The sequence below is a fragment of the Chiloscyllium plagiosum genome, chromosome 4 (genome assembly GCF_004010195.1).
Source record: "Chiloscyllium plagiosum isolate BGI_BamShark_2017 chromosome 4, ASM401019v2, whole genome shotgun sequence".
Taxonomy (NCBI): domain Eukaryota; kingdom Metazoa; phylum Chordata; class Chondrichthyes; order Orectolobiformes; family Hemiscylliidae; genus Chiloscyllium; species Chiloscyllium plagiosum.
In genome coordinates this window covers 51,624,769-51,640,377 of record NC_057713.1, presented here as the reverse complement: position 1 = coordinate 51,640,377, position 15,609 = coordinate 51,624,769, and the positions used below count along the sequence as shown (strand labels likewise).

The 15,609-nt window shown below is 38.3% G+C and overlaps 1 protein-coding gene across 2 annotated transcripts in view; it reads left to right on the top strand.

Annotated features, from left to right (window-relative positions):
* The window catches only part of smchd1 (structural maintenance of chromosomes flexible hinge domain containing 1), a 129,671-nt gene that overhangs the window by 53,486 nt on the left and 60,576 nt on the right, over window positions 1-15,609 (top strand). For both annotated transcript variants that reach the window (XM_043688218.1, XM_043688217.1), the window contains exons 24-28: window positions 8-142; window positions 5,102-5,329; window positions 8,292-8,440; window positions 10,158-10,246; window positions 11,894-12,012. In XM_043688218.1, coding sequence (XP_043544153.1) covers window positions 8-142; window positions 5,102-5,329; window positions 8,292-8,440; window positions 10,158-10,246; window positions 11,894-12,012 — 720 coding nt within the window. The remainder of the gene's footprint in view (window positions 1-7; window positions 143-5,101; window positions 5,330-8,291; window positions 8,441-10,157; window positions 10,247-11,893; window positions 12,013-15,609) is intronic.

Below are 15,609 nucleotides of genomic sequence, written 5' to 3'. Positions count from 1 at the left end.
TTTTCAGTTTCTTGGTGCCCCAAATTTACCTGTGTATACAGTGGATTGTAGTAACACTGGTACTGGAATTTTAACTGGCCCTGTGATACAAGTACAGAATATTAAGAAAGACCAAACGCTGAAAGCAAGAATTGAGATATCAGTAAGAATTTATTCTTGATTTAATTTTCTAATCATTAATAAGTCAACAAAGAGCTATTTAAAAGTTTGGTATCTTCTTGGAGCTACTTTGATGAATTATTACATCCACCTGTTGCTATCATGTTACATTTGGGTTATTAGTTTGCACTTACTGGAGAGCGAGGTTTTACAGAGAAACTAATGTGAAAACCAGGGAAGTTTTGAGTTAAACTTTGTGGTCTGTACTGAAGCAAAGTTTGACCTAAATAGAACTGAGTTTCTTCACAAGTTTGTCTTTGATTTTAATTAAGCCTGTGTTGGAAAATAGTTAAATATGTGAAATGAGATAGGTTAAGTATATGATGTGGATTATTTATATAGTATTGAAAATTTCATTTCATGTTTGCACAATAGTCAATTCTACTCACTCAACCTGATGCAAAGTAATAGCCGAAGGCACTGGATATTGCAAAGACTGTATACCCTAACAATATTCCAGCAATAGTGGTAGGTTTGTGCTCCAGGATCATCTTGAACTAAAAAAAGCTGTTCTGGTACAGTTAGGCTATAAGGTCCATTGAGTCTGCTCTTCTGTTTAATGATGGCTGATATGCTTCTCAACCCCATTCTCTTGTCACCTTCCTGTAACGTTTGATCATCTTACTATCAAGAACTTATCTCTGTCTTAAATACTTCGCTTGGCCTCCACATCCTTCAGTTGCAATGAGTTCCACCGTTTCACCACTCTCTGGTGGATTGAAGAAATCCCCCCTCATTTCAGTTGTAAGGGATGTCTCTTCACTCTGAGGCTGTGACTTCTGGTCCTAGAGTCTCATACCAGTGGAGCCACCATCTACATATCCTTTCTATCCAGGTGTCTCAGGAGTTTGTAAGTTTCAGTGAGATCCCTCCTCATCCATTGAGTACAGATCCAGAGTCCTTCTCCACTTCTCATATGACAAGCCCTTCATTCTTGGGATCATTCTTGGAACCGCCATTGGATACTTTCTAATGCAAACACTTTACAAACTGCAAATAATATTCCACAAAATATCTGACCAGAGCCTTTTGCAACCTCAGCGGTACGTCCATGCTGTTTTATTCTAGCGCTCTTGAATTTGATGTTGCATTTACTTTCCTTAATGCCAACTGAACCAGCATGTTAACCTTAAGGAAATTCTGAAGTACAACCCTCAAGTCCCTTGTACTTCAGATTTCTGAAGCCTTGTTTAGAAAATGGGCTATGCCTCTTCTTCTCACCAAAGTGCATCACTTCACATGTTCCCATGTTGCATTCTGTCTGCCACTTTGCTCACTCTCCTAGCTTATTCAAGTCCTTCTGCAGCCTTCCCACCACCTTGACATAACCTGTTCCTCCATCTATCTTTGTGACATCTGCATACATAGCAACAATACTCTGTTTCTTCATCCAGGTTGTTAATGCATAACATAAATAATTATGGTCCCAACACTGTCTAGTCATCAAATGCCATCCCAAAACATCTCTATGATCACTCTGCCTTCTGCTAGTCAGTCAATCCTCCATTCACGTCAGTCACCTGTCCCTAACACCATTGCATCTTATCCTAGTTAGCAATCTCCAGAACGGCAACTTGTCGAAGGTTTCCAGGAAGTCAAAATAGATTATGCCCATTTGTTCTCCCTCTTCAAACTTCCTTGGTACTTCCTCAAAGAATTTTAACAGATTTGTCAGGCATGACCTCCCCATGTTGCAGTGTTGGAAGCTCAGGTTCTTGGTTCTTCAATTGAGCTGGAGTTCCTTAAGCAACCATGCAATAGATGTGGTCACTATAAACTACATAGGGGTCCACCAGTTCCCACGTCTTGCAGGCCTTTAATATGTATTTTTTAAAACTTACTACTAATCCTTTAGTTTGGAATCTGCAAATATTTCTCCTATTCACTTTCCATCTGAAAACAATCTTTAACTAATAGTCAAGTTAGCAGCCAATACCAACCAGTGAACTTCACGGTTTTCCTGTGATGTCACTGTTTTGTGCTGGATGTCCGATCATGGGCTTCAATTTAGCCTGTAAAAATACCTTACAGCCGAAGAGCCAAAAAAGCAAGCAAAAAGCACTTCTTCCTTTCTGTACCAAATTCCCATGCTGCTTCCATAGTTTTTGAACTGTATGCTCTCGTGGTTCATGGGTCCATGTGTCAATCTGGATGTGATCTCCTTCCTTACCATGTAAAACTTACTCCAGCTGCAGCTCAGTCACACACAGTTGGTGATACTTCACGTAGGCTTGCACATGGTATGTCCATGACTTCACATTCTGGACGACCAACACTCCACTTGGCCCTTCTGACTTGCCAAAAGGAGTTCCTCAGGCAGTGTGTGATGTCCAAAACTATCTTCAGCTACTTCATCAACAATCTTCCCTCCATCGTAAGATTAAAAGTCTGGATCTATGCAATCCAACAAAATGTTTAGCACCACTCATGTCTCCGGTATTAAAACAGCTCATATTCATATACAACAAGACTTGGAAAGCATCAAAGCATGGGTTGATAAGTGGCAAGTAACATTCATGCCTCTCAGTTGCCAGATATGCTTCCTCATAGGAGACTGGTTAGCAAGGTTAGATCTCATGGAATTCTATAGCCATTTGAATACAGAACTGACTCGAAGGTAGAGGGTGGTGGTGGAGGGTTGCTTTTCAGACTGGAGGCCTCTGACCAATGGTGTGCCACAAGGATCCATGCTGTGTCCACTACTTTTTGTCATTTATATAAATGATTTGGATGTGAATATAGGAGGTATAGTTAGTATGTTTTCAGATGACACCAAAATTGGAGGTGTAGTGGTCAGCGAAGGAGGTTACCTGAGAGAACAATGGGATCTTGATCAGATGGGCTGAAGAGTGACAGATGGGGTTTAATTTAGATAAATGTGATGTGCTGTATTTTAGAAAAGCAGATCAGAGCAGGGATTACACACTTAATGGTAAGGTCCTAGGGAGTGTTGCTGTATAAAGAGACCTTGGAGTTCAGGTTCATAGTTCCTTGAAAGTAGAGTTGGAGGTAGATAGGATAATGAAGAAGGCTTTTGGTATGCTTTCCTTTATTGGTCAGAGCATTGAGTATAGGAGTTGGGAGGTCACGTTGAGGCTGTACAGGAATTGGTTCGGCCACTTTTGGAATATTGCGTGTAGTCCTGGTCTCCTTCCTATTGGAAGGATTTGCCAGGATTGGAGGATTTGAGCTATAGAAGAGGCTGAATAGGCTGCAGCTCTTTTCCCTGGAGGGTTGGAGGTTGAGGGATGACCTTATAGAGGTCAATAAAATCATGAGGGACATGGATAGGATAAATAGACAAGGTCTTTGCCCTAGCGTAGGGAAGTCCAGAACTAGAGGGCATAGTTTTAGGGTGAGAGGGGAAACCTATAAAAGAGACCTAAGGGGCAACCTTTTCACACACAGGGTGGTACGTGTATGGAATGACCTGCCAGAGGAAGTGGAGGAGGCTGGTACAATTACAGCATTTAAAAGGCATCTGGATGGGTATATGAATAGGAAGGGTATAGAGGGATATGGACCAAGTGCTGGTAAATGAGATTAGATTAGGTTAGGATATCTGGTCAGCATGGACGAGGTGGACTGAAGGATCTGTTTCCATGCTGTCCACCTCTATGACTCTGACTCCATAAGTGATGGGTATGTTTGATTTTGTTTAACAGTCATTGTTTGATACTTCTGTTGCATGAATGTTACTTGTCACTTATTGGCCAAAACCTAGATATTGTTCAGGTCTTGCTACATATCGGTATGAACTGTTGCAGTATCTGAGATCTCATCATTGGTGCTGAACATTTTGCAGACATTGGCGAACATTCCCACTTCTGAATGATGCAAAGTACTCTGCACACATTCCCACGTTTAACTTCCTCATAAAGAGAAGCTCACAGAAGCAGCTGGCGTTGAAAAAGCCATATATTAGCATGATTTTCTACTGTGTCTAATGAAATGCAGATCTTTTGATATTTCTGAAAAAAGTCAGAATAACGAAATAATATTGCCTCTTGCCCTAATTCGAAATTCTGAATGATACCACTATATATTTGCATTCTCTCACCAATCACTCCTCAATACACTCCTTGTGTATCAGAACTACCACTGTCTCTTTAAACCTACGTGTTTTGGTTTTGCCAGCTTATCTACAATATATTAAGATTTTTCAGATTTTTTTGGATATCATATGCATATTGTGAAATACAGTACATTTAACTCTGCTTCATTACTTCCATGAATATACTAGCTATACACGTTGCAGTTTAAAAATCTGCTATTATTAATTGTTATTTTATGAAGTGACAATTTTGTCTTGGATTTTGTCTCAAAATTCCCCATTGTTGCTGTTGGAATGTCTGTCACTGAGTTTAATAGTCATTGCTTTTTTTTTTAGAGCAGAGTGTAGCAATTTAAGATAATTGTTGTAAATGTTGAGAGCAGTAAAGGAATTGAATCTCATAGAAAAATATAACAATATAATCCTCATTTGGATGGTAATTGAGCACTTATAGAATACGTTCTACCAATTGAACGAAGACATACAAGATTGCCCAAAACTTAGCCTTTGGATATTCATAATGATGGATGTGGATTCTGCTCAAGAAAGGAGCGAAGGATGAACTAGGAAATCAGGCTAACGTCACTAATTGTTAACGTATTTTGTATGAAATTTGAAATTGCATACGTTGTCCTAATTAAGTTTTATTCCACGTATGAAATTTTGTGAATACATATACTTCCATGATCCACGAGGCAATTGTTGGGGATACATCTACTTACATTGTTTCCATTATTTAGCGTTTTACATTCTGAAATCCTTAAATACTATAGCACTCCAAGAAAAATATTAATTATATCAGGATGTTTTATAGCATTTTGCTTTTAAAATGACTACTTCTTTGTCTAAATTTTATTCAACAAAAAATGTTTGATTCTCAATGTACAGAGCTGTAAAGATGTGCCAGCAGTGGAGAAGATAATTAAATTGCTACCGAGCACTCAAGTTACAAAGCTTCAGATCTTCAGCATAGATGGGCAAAAAGCAATTCCTATTAAACATCAGGATGAAATTGACTGGATTGCTGGAGACGTAATTCACCATCTTATCTTTCGGATGTATGATGAAGGCGATCGGCAAATTGTTGTTAATTCATCTCTCGCAGAGAAAATTAAGGTAGACGTAGGATTCTTACTAATCTTTACTAGAAATCTCTTTCAAATATTTGTATTATATTTTTAGTTTAAAATGCTACATTCAATATACAACTGCACAAATATCACTGCAGAAGATGATTTGGTCATCATAGTCAAAAAAGTGTGGCGCTGGAAAAGCACAGCCGGTCAGGCAGTGTCCAAAGAGCAGAAAAGTCAATGTTTCGAGCATAAGCTCTTCATTGGGAATCATTCCTGATGAAGAGCTTAGGCTCGAAACATTGACTGTCCTGCTCCTCAGATGTTGCTTGACCGGCTGTGTATTTCTCGCACCTCACTTTTTGACTCTGATCTCCAGCATCTGCAGTCCTCACTTTCTCCTATTTGGTGGTCATGCCTATGGCATTGGGAGCTCTTAAAGTTGAACATAGTCATCTAAAGGACTTGACAATTCATTTGTGTAATTCCAGCAAATTAATGGGCCATAGCTACCGATCAGAAATATTGTTGTAGATGTTGCTTCTGATTATGGTGATCATTGCATGCATACCTTCCTTCACCCGTCTGGCTGGGGCTTCAGATCCCAGACTGAGGACAGCAATCCACTAGAAAATTAGTGAAGATTTGGGGCTTGGATACCATTTTTTCACCCATCAGCTACCCTATTCATGTAAGTTTCTAAGAGTAGGTGGCTGAATGATAGAGTGGTTGGCAGTATGTGGCTGTCAAATCTTGAGTGGTGGTGCAGGGAACGTTTGGTTATATTGTGTTAATAATCTGTATTATATCAGCAAATTAACGGTATAGGACATTACAGCGCAGTACCGGCCCGTTGGCCCTTAATGTTGCAACGACCTGTGGGACTAATCTGAAGTCCATCTAACTTACACTATTCCATTCTCGTTCCTATGCCTATCCAGTGACGATTTAAGTGCCCTTAAAGTTGGCATTTCTAGTACTGTTGCAGGCAGTGCGCTCCACGCCCCTACTACTGAGTAACGAAACTACCTCTGACATCTGACCTATATCTGTCACCCCTCCATTTAAAGTTATGTCCCTTCATGCTAGCCATCACCAGCTGAGGAAAAAGGCTCTCACTATCCAACCTATCTTATTTGTCACCTCTCAACCACCTTCTTTCTAACGAAAACAGTCTCAAGTCCCTCAGCCTTTCCTCATAAGACTTTCCCTCCATACCAGGCAACATCCCAGTCGATCTCCTGTGAACCCTTTCCAAAACTTCCATATCCATCCTATAATATAGTACCAGAACTGTACGCAATACTCCAAATGTGACCGCACCAGAATTTTGTACAGCTGCAGCATGATCTCAGGGTTCCAAAGCTCAGTTCCTCTACCAATAAAAGCTAGTATGTCGTATGCCTTCTTAACAACCCTATCAACCTGGGTGACAACTTTCAAGGATTTATGTACTTGGACACCGAGATCTCTGTTCATCAACACTACCAAGAATCTTACCATTAGCCCAGTACTCCTTAATCCTGTTGCTCCTTCCAAAGTGAATCACCTCACACCTTTTACATTAAACTCCATTTGCCACGTCTCAGCCCAGCTTTGCAGCTTTTCTAATTCTGTAACCTAAAAAATCCTTTGTCATTATCCACTATTCTACCAACCTTAGTGTCATCCGCAAATTTACTAACCCATCCTTCTATGCCCTATCAAGGTCATTTCTAAAAATGACAAACAACAATCGCCCCAAAACAGATCCTTGAGGTACCCACGAGTAACTGAACTCCAGGATGAACATTTCCCATCAACCACTACCCCCTGTCTTCTTTCAGCTAGCCAATTTCTGATCCAAAGCTCTAAATCACCCTCATTCCCATGCCTTCGTATTTTGTGAAATAGCCAACAGTGGGGAAATTTATCAAATGTGTTACTGAAATGCAAATACCCCACATCAACTGCTTTTCCCTCATCCACCTGTTTGGTTACCTTCTCAAAGAATTCAACAAGGTTTGTGAGACATGACCTACCCTTCACAAAACATTGTTGACTATCCCTCATCAACTTATTCCTTTCTAGATGGTTATAAATCCTATTTCTTATAACCCTTTCCAACACTTTACCGACAACCGAAGTAAGACTCTCAGGTCTGTAATTTCCAGGGTTGTCTCTACTCCTCCTCTTGAACAAGCGAACAATGTTTGCGATCCTCCAGTCTTCTGGCACTATTCCTGGAGACAATGACAACATAAAGATCAAAGCCAAAGGCTCTGCAATCCCCCCACTCCACCCCCATCTTCCCAGAGAATCCTAGGATAAATCCCATCCGGCCCAGGCGGCTTATCTATTTTTACACTTTCCAGAATTGCTAACACCTCCTCCTTATGCATCTCAATCCCATCTAGTCCAGTAGCCTGTATCTCAGTATAGCAATTTCTCAGAAAGTAATACTTAGATTTAAAATAGGCAAGTTACTGGATACTGCACAGGCTGTCTGGCCTGGCAACATCCTAGCATTTAGTGCTAAAGACATAACCTGGAGAACCAACCAAATTGTTCTATCACAGTTCCAATATTGTCATGTACACTCAAATATGTAGCCTTTGCTTCTGAAACTTGGTTATTTAGAACTGTTTTCTACCTATTTGTTTGATCAAGCAGATTTAAGCCCATTCTATCATAATATCAAACCTGTTTCGTTACCACCTTTGCAAAATCAGAATCAGAAACACATTGTATAGTTTCTGTAAGTGCTGTCTTCCAACTCATTCCTGTATTTTTTTATATTGTTCTTGCTCAAAAACTTAATTCAATTTCTTCTTTTGTAAAATGTCTTTTTTTTTCCTTTTGCTGGTTCTATTGCAAAAAAAGTGAAGATTTCAAATTAATATATTTTCAACCAGAAAAACATGGCTAAACTGAAGCTCCGATATATTGCAGAAAATCACAGCAATCTACGTGTTGTAACTTTGCTCAAATGACCTCAATAATTTAATTAAACATCTTAATTGTAGGTCAACTGGACCCCTCGGGTAAATAGAGAACACTTAATTCAAGGATTGTTGCCTGATGTTAAAGTACCATGCTCCATTAAGGATGTGCGTTACTGTCAAGTCTCCTATCAAGATGATCACATTTCATTGGAAAGTGCATTTACGGTCAAGTAAGCTGAAAAACTCTTTATTTTGTATTTTTGTTCAATTTTTAAAACATCAGGTCAGTTAAATGTATAATTAAAACAATGCAAATACTCAGCAGGCTTGGTGGCATGAGTTGGCATTTCTACTTTGTGACAGTTTAACAGTGAAATGTACAGTTCAGTTGTAAGCAGTTGCAAGAATGAATGGAACAGTTATTTTTCACAAACAATTACTTTCTTTCTGTTCCCATGCTGTAATTTGTATTTAACCAGTTAATGAGCTATACAATGTGCACCATGGATTTCCTTGTACAGTGCATAGCATAGATTATATAATAACAGGTAAAATCTGTATTTGTATGACACCCTATCATACCTCAAACATGAACTTCAAAGAAATTTTATTATGAACTGCAGTGGTTATGCAGCTAAACACAGCTATTTTGCTGTTTTTGAGATATTGTGTGCAATGAAATGAATCACAGGTCAATTTATTTTTGAGACTGAGGAGGGAGAAGTGTCAACAAGGGCACGAAGAAGGCTTCTATTTATTGCTATGAAGTGTTTATCAATTTTACATCCATAAACTAGGTAAAGGCTTATCCTGATGTAGTCCATTGTCCGTAGGACAGCAGGGCAGCACTCTGACATTGCATTTCTGTGCTTCATTCATGGAGTCAGCTGGAACCTTCAAACCTTTGAGACAACATTATTGAACCAAACTTGAGAAACTGATTTTCGAGGTCAAAAACTCAGATCTTTTTTAAACTACTGTTGAACTAGGATTTTTAGTTGTATTTTGGCTATCCAGAGCTTGTAAAACAAAATATAGTAGCAAAGCTTCCAACTTGAGGTCATGGTGGGTGTTTTTTGGTGCGAAGGAAAGTTGGCTTATGAACCCTATTGTGTGGTGTTTCTTATAAAACTGTCACCTTTGTTTTATGACACATACTGGAGTTGATTTCTGAATATTGTTTATTTCCAGAAGTATAGCAACGTTTTTAATTAACCGGCACCTTTGGAACCAGGAGTGTGCCAGTTGATTAAATATTCCGGTTGATCAAGAGATCCATGTAATAAATGTAAAAGCACACATGAAATAATAAAATGTAATGCAGAAGGTATGCATGTCACTGTTATTTACAGCATAAATCACTTAAATAATAATGCAACTTTGCTTTAAATAAAACTTATTGGCAGAGAACCTTTTTACTCTTGCCCTCAACTGACTGCTTGGATATCGTGGAGATAGTGATATTACAGTAAACGTTTGGTATTTTAGTTATATAATTTTTTGCCGGCTTACTGAGAGTACTGGTTCTGAGGGTGCTGTTTAAAACAAAGTTTGCTGTAGTATGATATAGCAATGTAAAAGGAAAGTTTGAAAGGTATTAAAGAGCAGATCAAATTCTTAAAAACTAGAAATAAGGAAGAGAAATTAGTGATAGTACAACTAACATGGAAATGGAGGCACTGGCATTCTTCAAATACTTTCTGGCCAAGCTCGACTGACGTTTTTATTTTGAATAATTTATTTGGTATCAAACTGATTTAGTTGGACCATATTTACGGGAATTATGAAACTTGTGCTTAAAATAATCTTCAGTGGAAGAATACTGTTGATTTGTTATATTGTGACCTAATATTTGTTGTAACAGGTTAAAAACCTGAATCTTGGCAGAAATGCAGTTAAGGAAAAGTGAACTTTTCAACTAATAGTGTAATTTATAACTTTGTTTAGGCCACAGCCAGATGAACCTAGACTTTTGAAATGTTCATTGAAAGGATTAAGTACTGTTCAGATGGGTGAAGAGCTACAAGGAGAAATACGTAAGTTCTGTATTTTTAATTTCATTTCTCATAATTATACAAAGTATTTTGTTTGCTATTTAATTTTTAAAATTTCTACTTCTGAAACCTTGCGGTTAAAAGCAGCATGATTTCAAGCCCGACTCCTAATATGATAAATTAGACAAGATAGTGTAATATTCAACTTTTTCTGATTGCACCATGGAACTAACTGTTAGTTAAAACAACTAGTAAGCTATTCCATTAAAACTATAACAGATTGTCATAATTGAAGATAGCAAGTGTACAGGCCTAAACACAAACGTTTGAATTCCTGATCAGTATTGAGATCTGCTGGATCTTGTCATCTGTTTAATTTATCTGTGTTCAAGATGTAGAGTTCAGTTATTGTTGAAGATGATGGAATTTCTATGCTTTTAACATGTTTTGCATGCAAAATTATAACTCATCCTCATATGGGGAGGAAATAATGACTAAGCAAAATCAATAGAGGCATTGGTCCTTTTCAAAAATAACTTACTTTGGTTTGGCGATTTCACCCCATTGATGTTTGTGAAGATTTGTTCAAAATCGTACATCGTAGTTTGTTTGTTCATTTGTTACGATAGTAGTTGCACGCAAGCGTCTTCAACTTGCAGTTTGTGTCCTTGCTATGAAGGCTGTCAGTTTTATTTATTTTAACTACTTCTGCCCATGACTAAAACATGATATCTTTTTATTTTGGTGTGAACTGTACCTGTTTGTAGCTTGTTTTTGTTTTTGCAAACTTCCTCATATCTGTAAGAGGATAAAATTCACTTCATATTTTTTATTTGTTTATGTTTAAATTTCTTACAGCTCTTCCTTAGACTTATTCTTTTAAGTGGCCTTATTACATTTTTAAAAAAAATGAAATTTCAGTGCTTTTTTATTTGTTGCTTCGAGCTTCAGTACTGTTTCTTACAGTTAGGTCACTGCATGGTTTAGGTCACATTTATAGCATCCTGGGAAATGTTACATTGCCTGATTTGTAAGGGCGATTGTTGGATTTCCTTATTGAAAATCTCAGCATATGGACAACTTAAAGTCACGGAATGAAAATTAAATTAAAATTAAGTAATTTTTAATGTCTTCCCATTACTTAATTGTCACAACATAAAATAAATTGAATTCTATTACTGTTCTTGGAACAAAAGAACACGTGGAAATGTTTTCAATTTTGGAAAAGATGCTGTGCAACAGAAAACTTGCAAATTTTAATTGTAGTATAATGCCTTACTCAGTGTTTAGATTACATTACAGTGTGGAAACAGGCCCTTCGGCCCAACAAGTCCACACCGCCCCGCCGAAGCGCAACCCACCCATACCCTTACATTTACCCCTTACCGACACTACGGGCAATTTAGCATGGTCAATTCACCTGACCTGCACATCTTTGGACTGTGGGAGGAAACCGGAGCACCCGGAGGAAACCCACGCAGACACGGGGAGAACGTGCAAACTCCACACAGTCAGTCGCTTGAGGCGGGAATTGAACCCGGGTCTCAGGCGCTGTGAGCCAGCAGTGCTAACCACTGTGCCACCGTGCCGCACACTAATTTTGTATTATAACTATGAATCTTTTTTAATGGCTAATTGAGAATGATTTGTTAAAGTTCCTCTTTAATGTAAAATATTTTCACTTCTTAGATGCAACACTTTCTGACCGACATGGCAATCAGATTCAAACCCTGACATCATCTTGTGTAGACTTATTGGGAGTAGCTGGAGAAGGACTGGACAAAAGTAAACTGAAAGTGACTTGGCAGGTATATCAAATAGTCAAATTTCAAGAAACTCAGCATTTTCTTTTGCAAGGAGGTGTTGCTATTCATTTGAATTGAGTTTGGCACTTAGAACGTTGTAAAATTTCTTCTACAGTATAGTTGATATGCCATTATTTTCACAAACCATCCATCGTTCAGTCCAAAGGAAGAAAGGCAAGGTTATTCAACCAGAGTTTGAGGGAGTGGTGAGTGTGCACATTTTACAAGAACCGAGTTTGCCATCATTGTAATATGACCTCCTGTTACATGTAATTAAGTTTGATCTAGCTTTGTTGTTAATATGGCAGTAATTTTCACAGTACTGTCCTTGCGTAAAATGTTATTTCTCACTTGTCTATTTAGAATCCTTGCATTAAGCTCTAGCGGTTTGACTTTATCTATAATTTCTGAGCAAGTACTTGTATACGTTTCATATCCAATATTTTGGCCTGGCCTTTAAAATTTGAAGTGGAATTTCACTGTGGAGCAATTTATTTTCTGAATCAAATTCTTGGGGTAAATCTGGACCACACTTTATTCCAGTAAAGTTTTATTGAGTGTTTTATTCAGTGAGTATTAGAATTAAAGTCGTTTGTCTTGAATATATCCTGATGTATGTGCTTACGCAATGTGACATCATTATGTATCCCTAACCTGTGAGTATTCAACTTCAGAGATAATATTGTGTGATTCTCTTTGTATCTTGTTGTGATTGAGTTTGAGTCTTCTAAGTCCAATAGTGCACCTGCATACTGATAGTCAGTAAAGTCTAACGTACACCATTTTGTTATCAGAGACATCCAGGGCACAAAAGTTTTCACATTTTCCAACTCACATTTGTTAAGTTTTTGCCCATTCATTTAACCTGTTCATATCATTCTGCAGACTCTGTCATCCCCAGCACAAGCCTTCCCATATATTTTTGCAAACCTGGTGACTGTACATTCAAGCCAATACTGACCCTTGTAGCATTCCACCACTTGCAGGATGTGATCACTGAAAATGCCACCCTGAATCAGAACTCTGTCTTGTGTTAGTTAACCAATCTACTATTTCTAACACAGTGGGCTTTAATTAAGTAGCTTTGTGTGTGGTACTTTACCAAATGTTTTCGAGAAATCCATATATTGTGTTCACTGCTTCCCCTTTATGTATCCTGCTTGTTACCACTTCAAAGAATTCTAACACATTTGTCAGGCATGATTTTCCTTTGTGAAGCCACACTGACTGCTTGATTGAATATTTCTGATCTGCTATTACATTCTTTATAATAATAATCTCTCAATAACAGATGTTAAGCTATAGTTACCTGTTTTTGTTGTCCTCCCTTTTTAAATAAGACCATAAGACATAGGAGTGGAAGTAAGGCCATTCGGCCCATCGAGTCCACTCCGCCATTCAATCATGGCTGATGCGCATTTCAGCTCCACTTACCAGCGTTCTCCCCGTAGCCCTTAATTCCTCTAGACAACAAGAATCTATCAATCTCGGCCTTGAAGACATTTAGCGTCCCGGCTTCCACTGCACTCCGTGGCAATGAATTCCACAGGCCCACCACTCTGGCTAAAGGTATCACACTGGCAATTTTGCAATCCTGCTGGGACCTTTTCAGTTTCTTAGACGATTACTACCAGTGCATCCATTATATCTGTAGCTACTACTATTTAATTTTCTCAGATATATCCCATCAGCACCAGGGGACTTGCTGGTCTTTGGCCTTATTCATTGCCCCTGTACCTTTTTTCTAGTGATAGGTTTAGCTTATTTCCTGTCCTCCTTTTGACCCATGATAAGTTAATATTTTTGGATTGCCATTAGTATCTTCTACTGTGAAGGCACACAAAGTATTTATTCAGTTGCTATGCCATTTCTTGGTTTCCAATTATTATTTCTTCAGCCTCTCTCTAAGGGACTCATGTTAACTTTGGTCCTTCCCTCTTTTTATTCACTTAAATAAGTTCTTGTTGTGAGTCTTGATATTATTCACAAGCTTCTTTTTATTATTTTGGTTTTCTTTTTGCTTTTAAAACTTTAGTAATCCTCTGGCTTTGCCACATTATGTGGTTTTAATTTCAATTTTATGTTATTCTTAAGTTCCCTGGTTAACCATGGTTGGCTTATACCCTGTCTAGAATTCTTCTTTATCACTGGAATATATCTTTGTGATCCATGAACTATTTTCTCAAATGTCTGCCAGTGTTTCCCACCATCTTTGCTGTTAAATCCTTTTCCAGTTCACTCCACCTAGGTCTGCCCTCATTCCTTTGTACTTGCTCTTATTTCAGCTTGGCACAGTTTTTAAAAAAATATTGTTCATTTGTGGGATGAGGGTGCTGCTGGTTGGCCAACCAGTATTTATTGCCTGTCTCTAGTTACCATTGAGGTAATAGTGAAATTCTTCTTGAACTGCTGCAGTTCATCTGCTGTGGGAGGCACTTCCAGGATTTTGACTCGGTGACGCTGAAGGGACAGTGATGTGTATTTCCGAGTCAGAGGGATGAGTGGCTTGGAGGGTAACTTGCAGATGGTGATGTTCCCAAGTATCATTGTATCTCCAAATGGAAGTGGTTGTAGGTTTGCAAGATGCTGACTAAGAATCTTTCATGAATTTTCACAGTGCATTTTGTAGATAGTATGCACTGCTACATCAATTATAGAGACACAGAACGGCACCACATCCACAAGTGATCAGAGTAATTGCTTCTTCACTGTTAGAGTTGTACTCATGCAGGCAAGTGACGAATATTCCTACTTGGGCCTTGTAGCGGGTGGACAGGCTTTGGGGAATCAGGTAATGAGTTTCTTGGTGCAAGATTCCTAGCTTCTGACCTGATCTTGTAGCATCTGTAATCTGTTATTTCTAATTGCTTCAAAATTCTCAGCTGAGATCTGTGCTTTAATTCTGATGTATTTCTAATCCTGATTGCTGTGATGTAGGTAGCCATGCTGACAATTGCCAATGCCCACTGTTGTGGCATTCTTTCCCTTCACTTTTCTGTCCCTCCATCGCAATTGCCTCCTTTGAGACTCTATTTAGAATCATCAAGGATTTTGGTAGGTGGTGTAAAATCTCCATTATGGACAGTTCAGTGCTTTATGATGCTTCTGTTATGCACCTTAGATATTTTATTACATTAAAGATGCAATATAAGTATAGTTTGCTTCTCGAGTCTGTCTGGAATACTGTGCCCTCTGAGATGACAAAATAATGAAGACAACTCACCATCACCAGCTGAAGGGCAACTAACAAAGGCGATAAATGCTGGCCTAGCCAGCAATGCCCATGTTCTATTAGTAATTTGTTAAAAAGATTGATCGTTATTTTTTCCCGTTTTTGGGTTAGCCATGTTTCTTGTGACGGTATGCAGCAAAGTCTTTGTAAAAAATAATTGAAAGTAAACCACAATAAGTGGTAATCCATTTCTGTCCTATTAATTTTTTTTTTTCTAAGTTAATATTGAATTTAACCGCTACCTCTATCAGACATTACATTCTAACTCATTTAAAAATGCTTCTTGTTGCAAAATTCACACTTTTATCCGCATTATATTTCATCTGACATTTGCCTTCCATTTCTCCAGTGGCTGTCCTCATATCCGT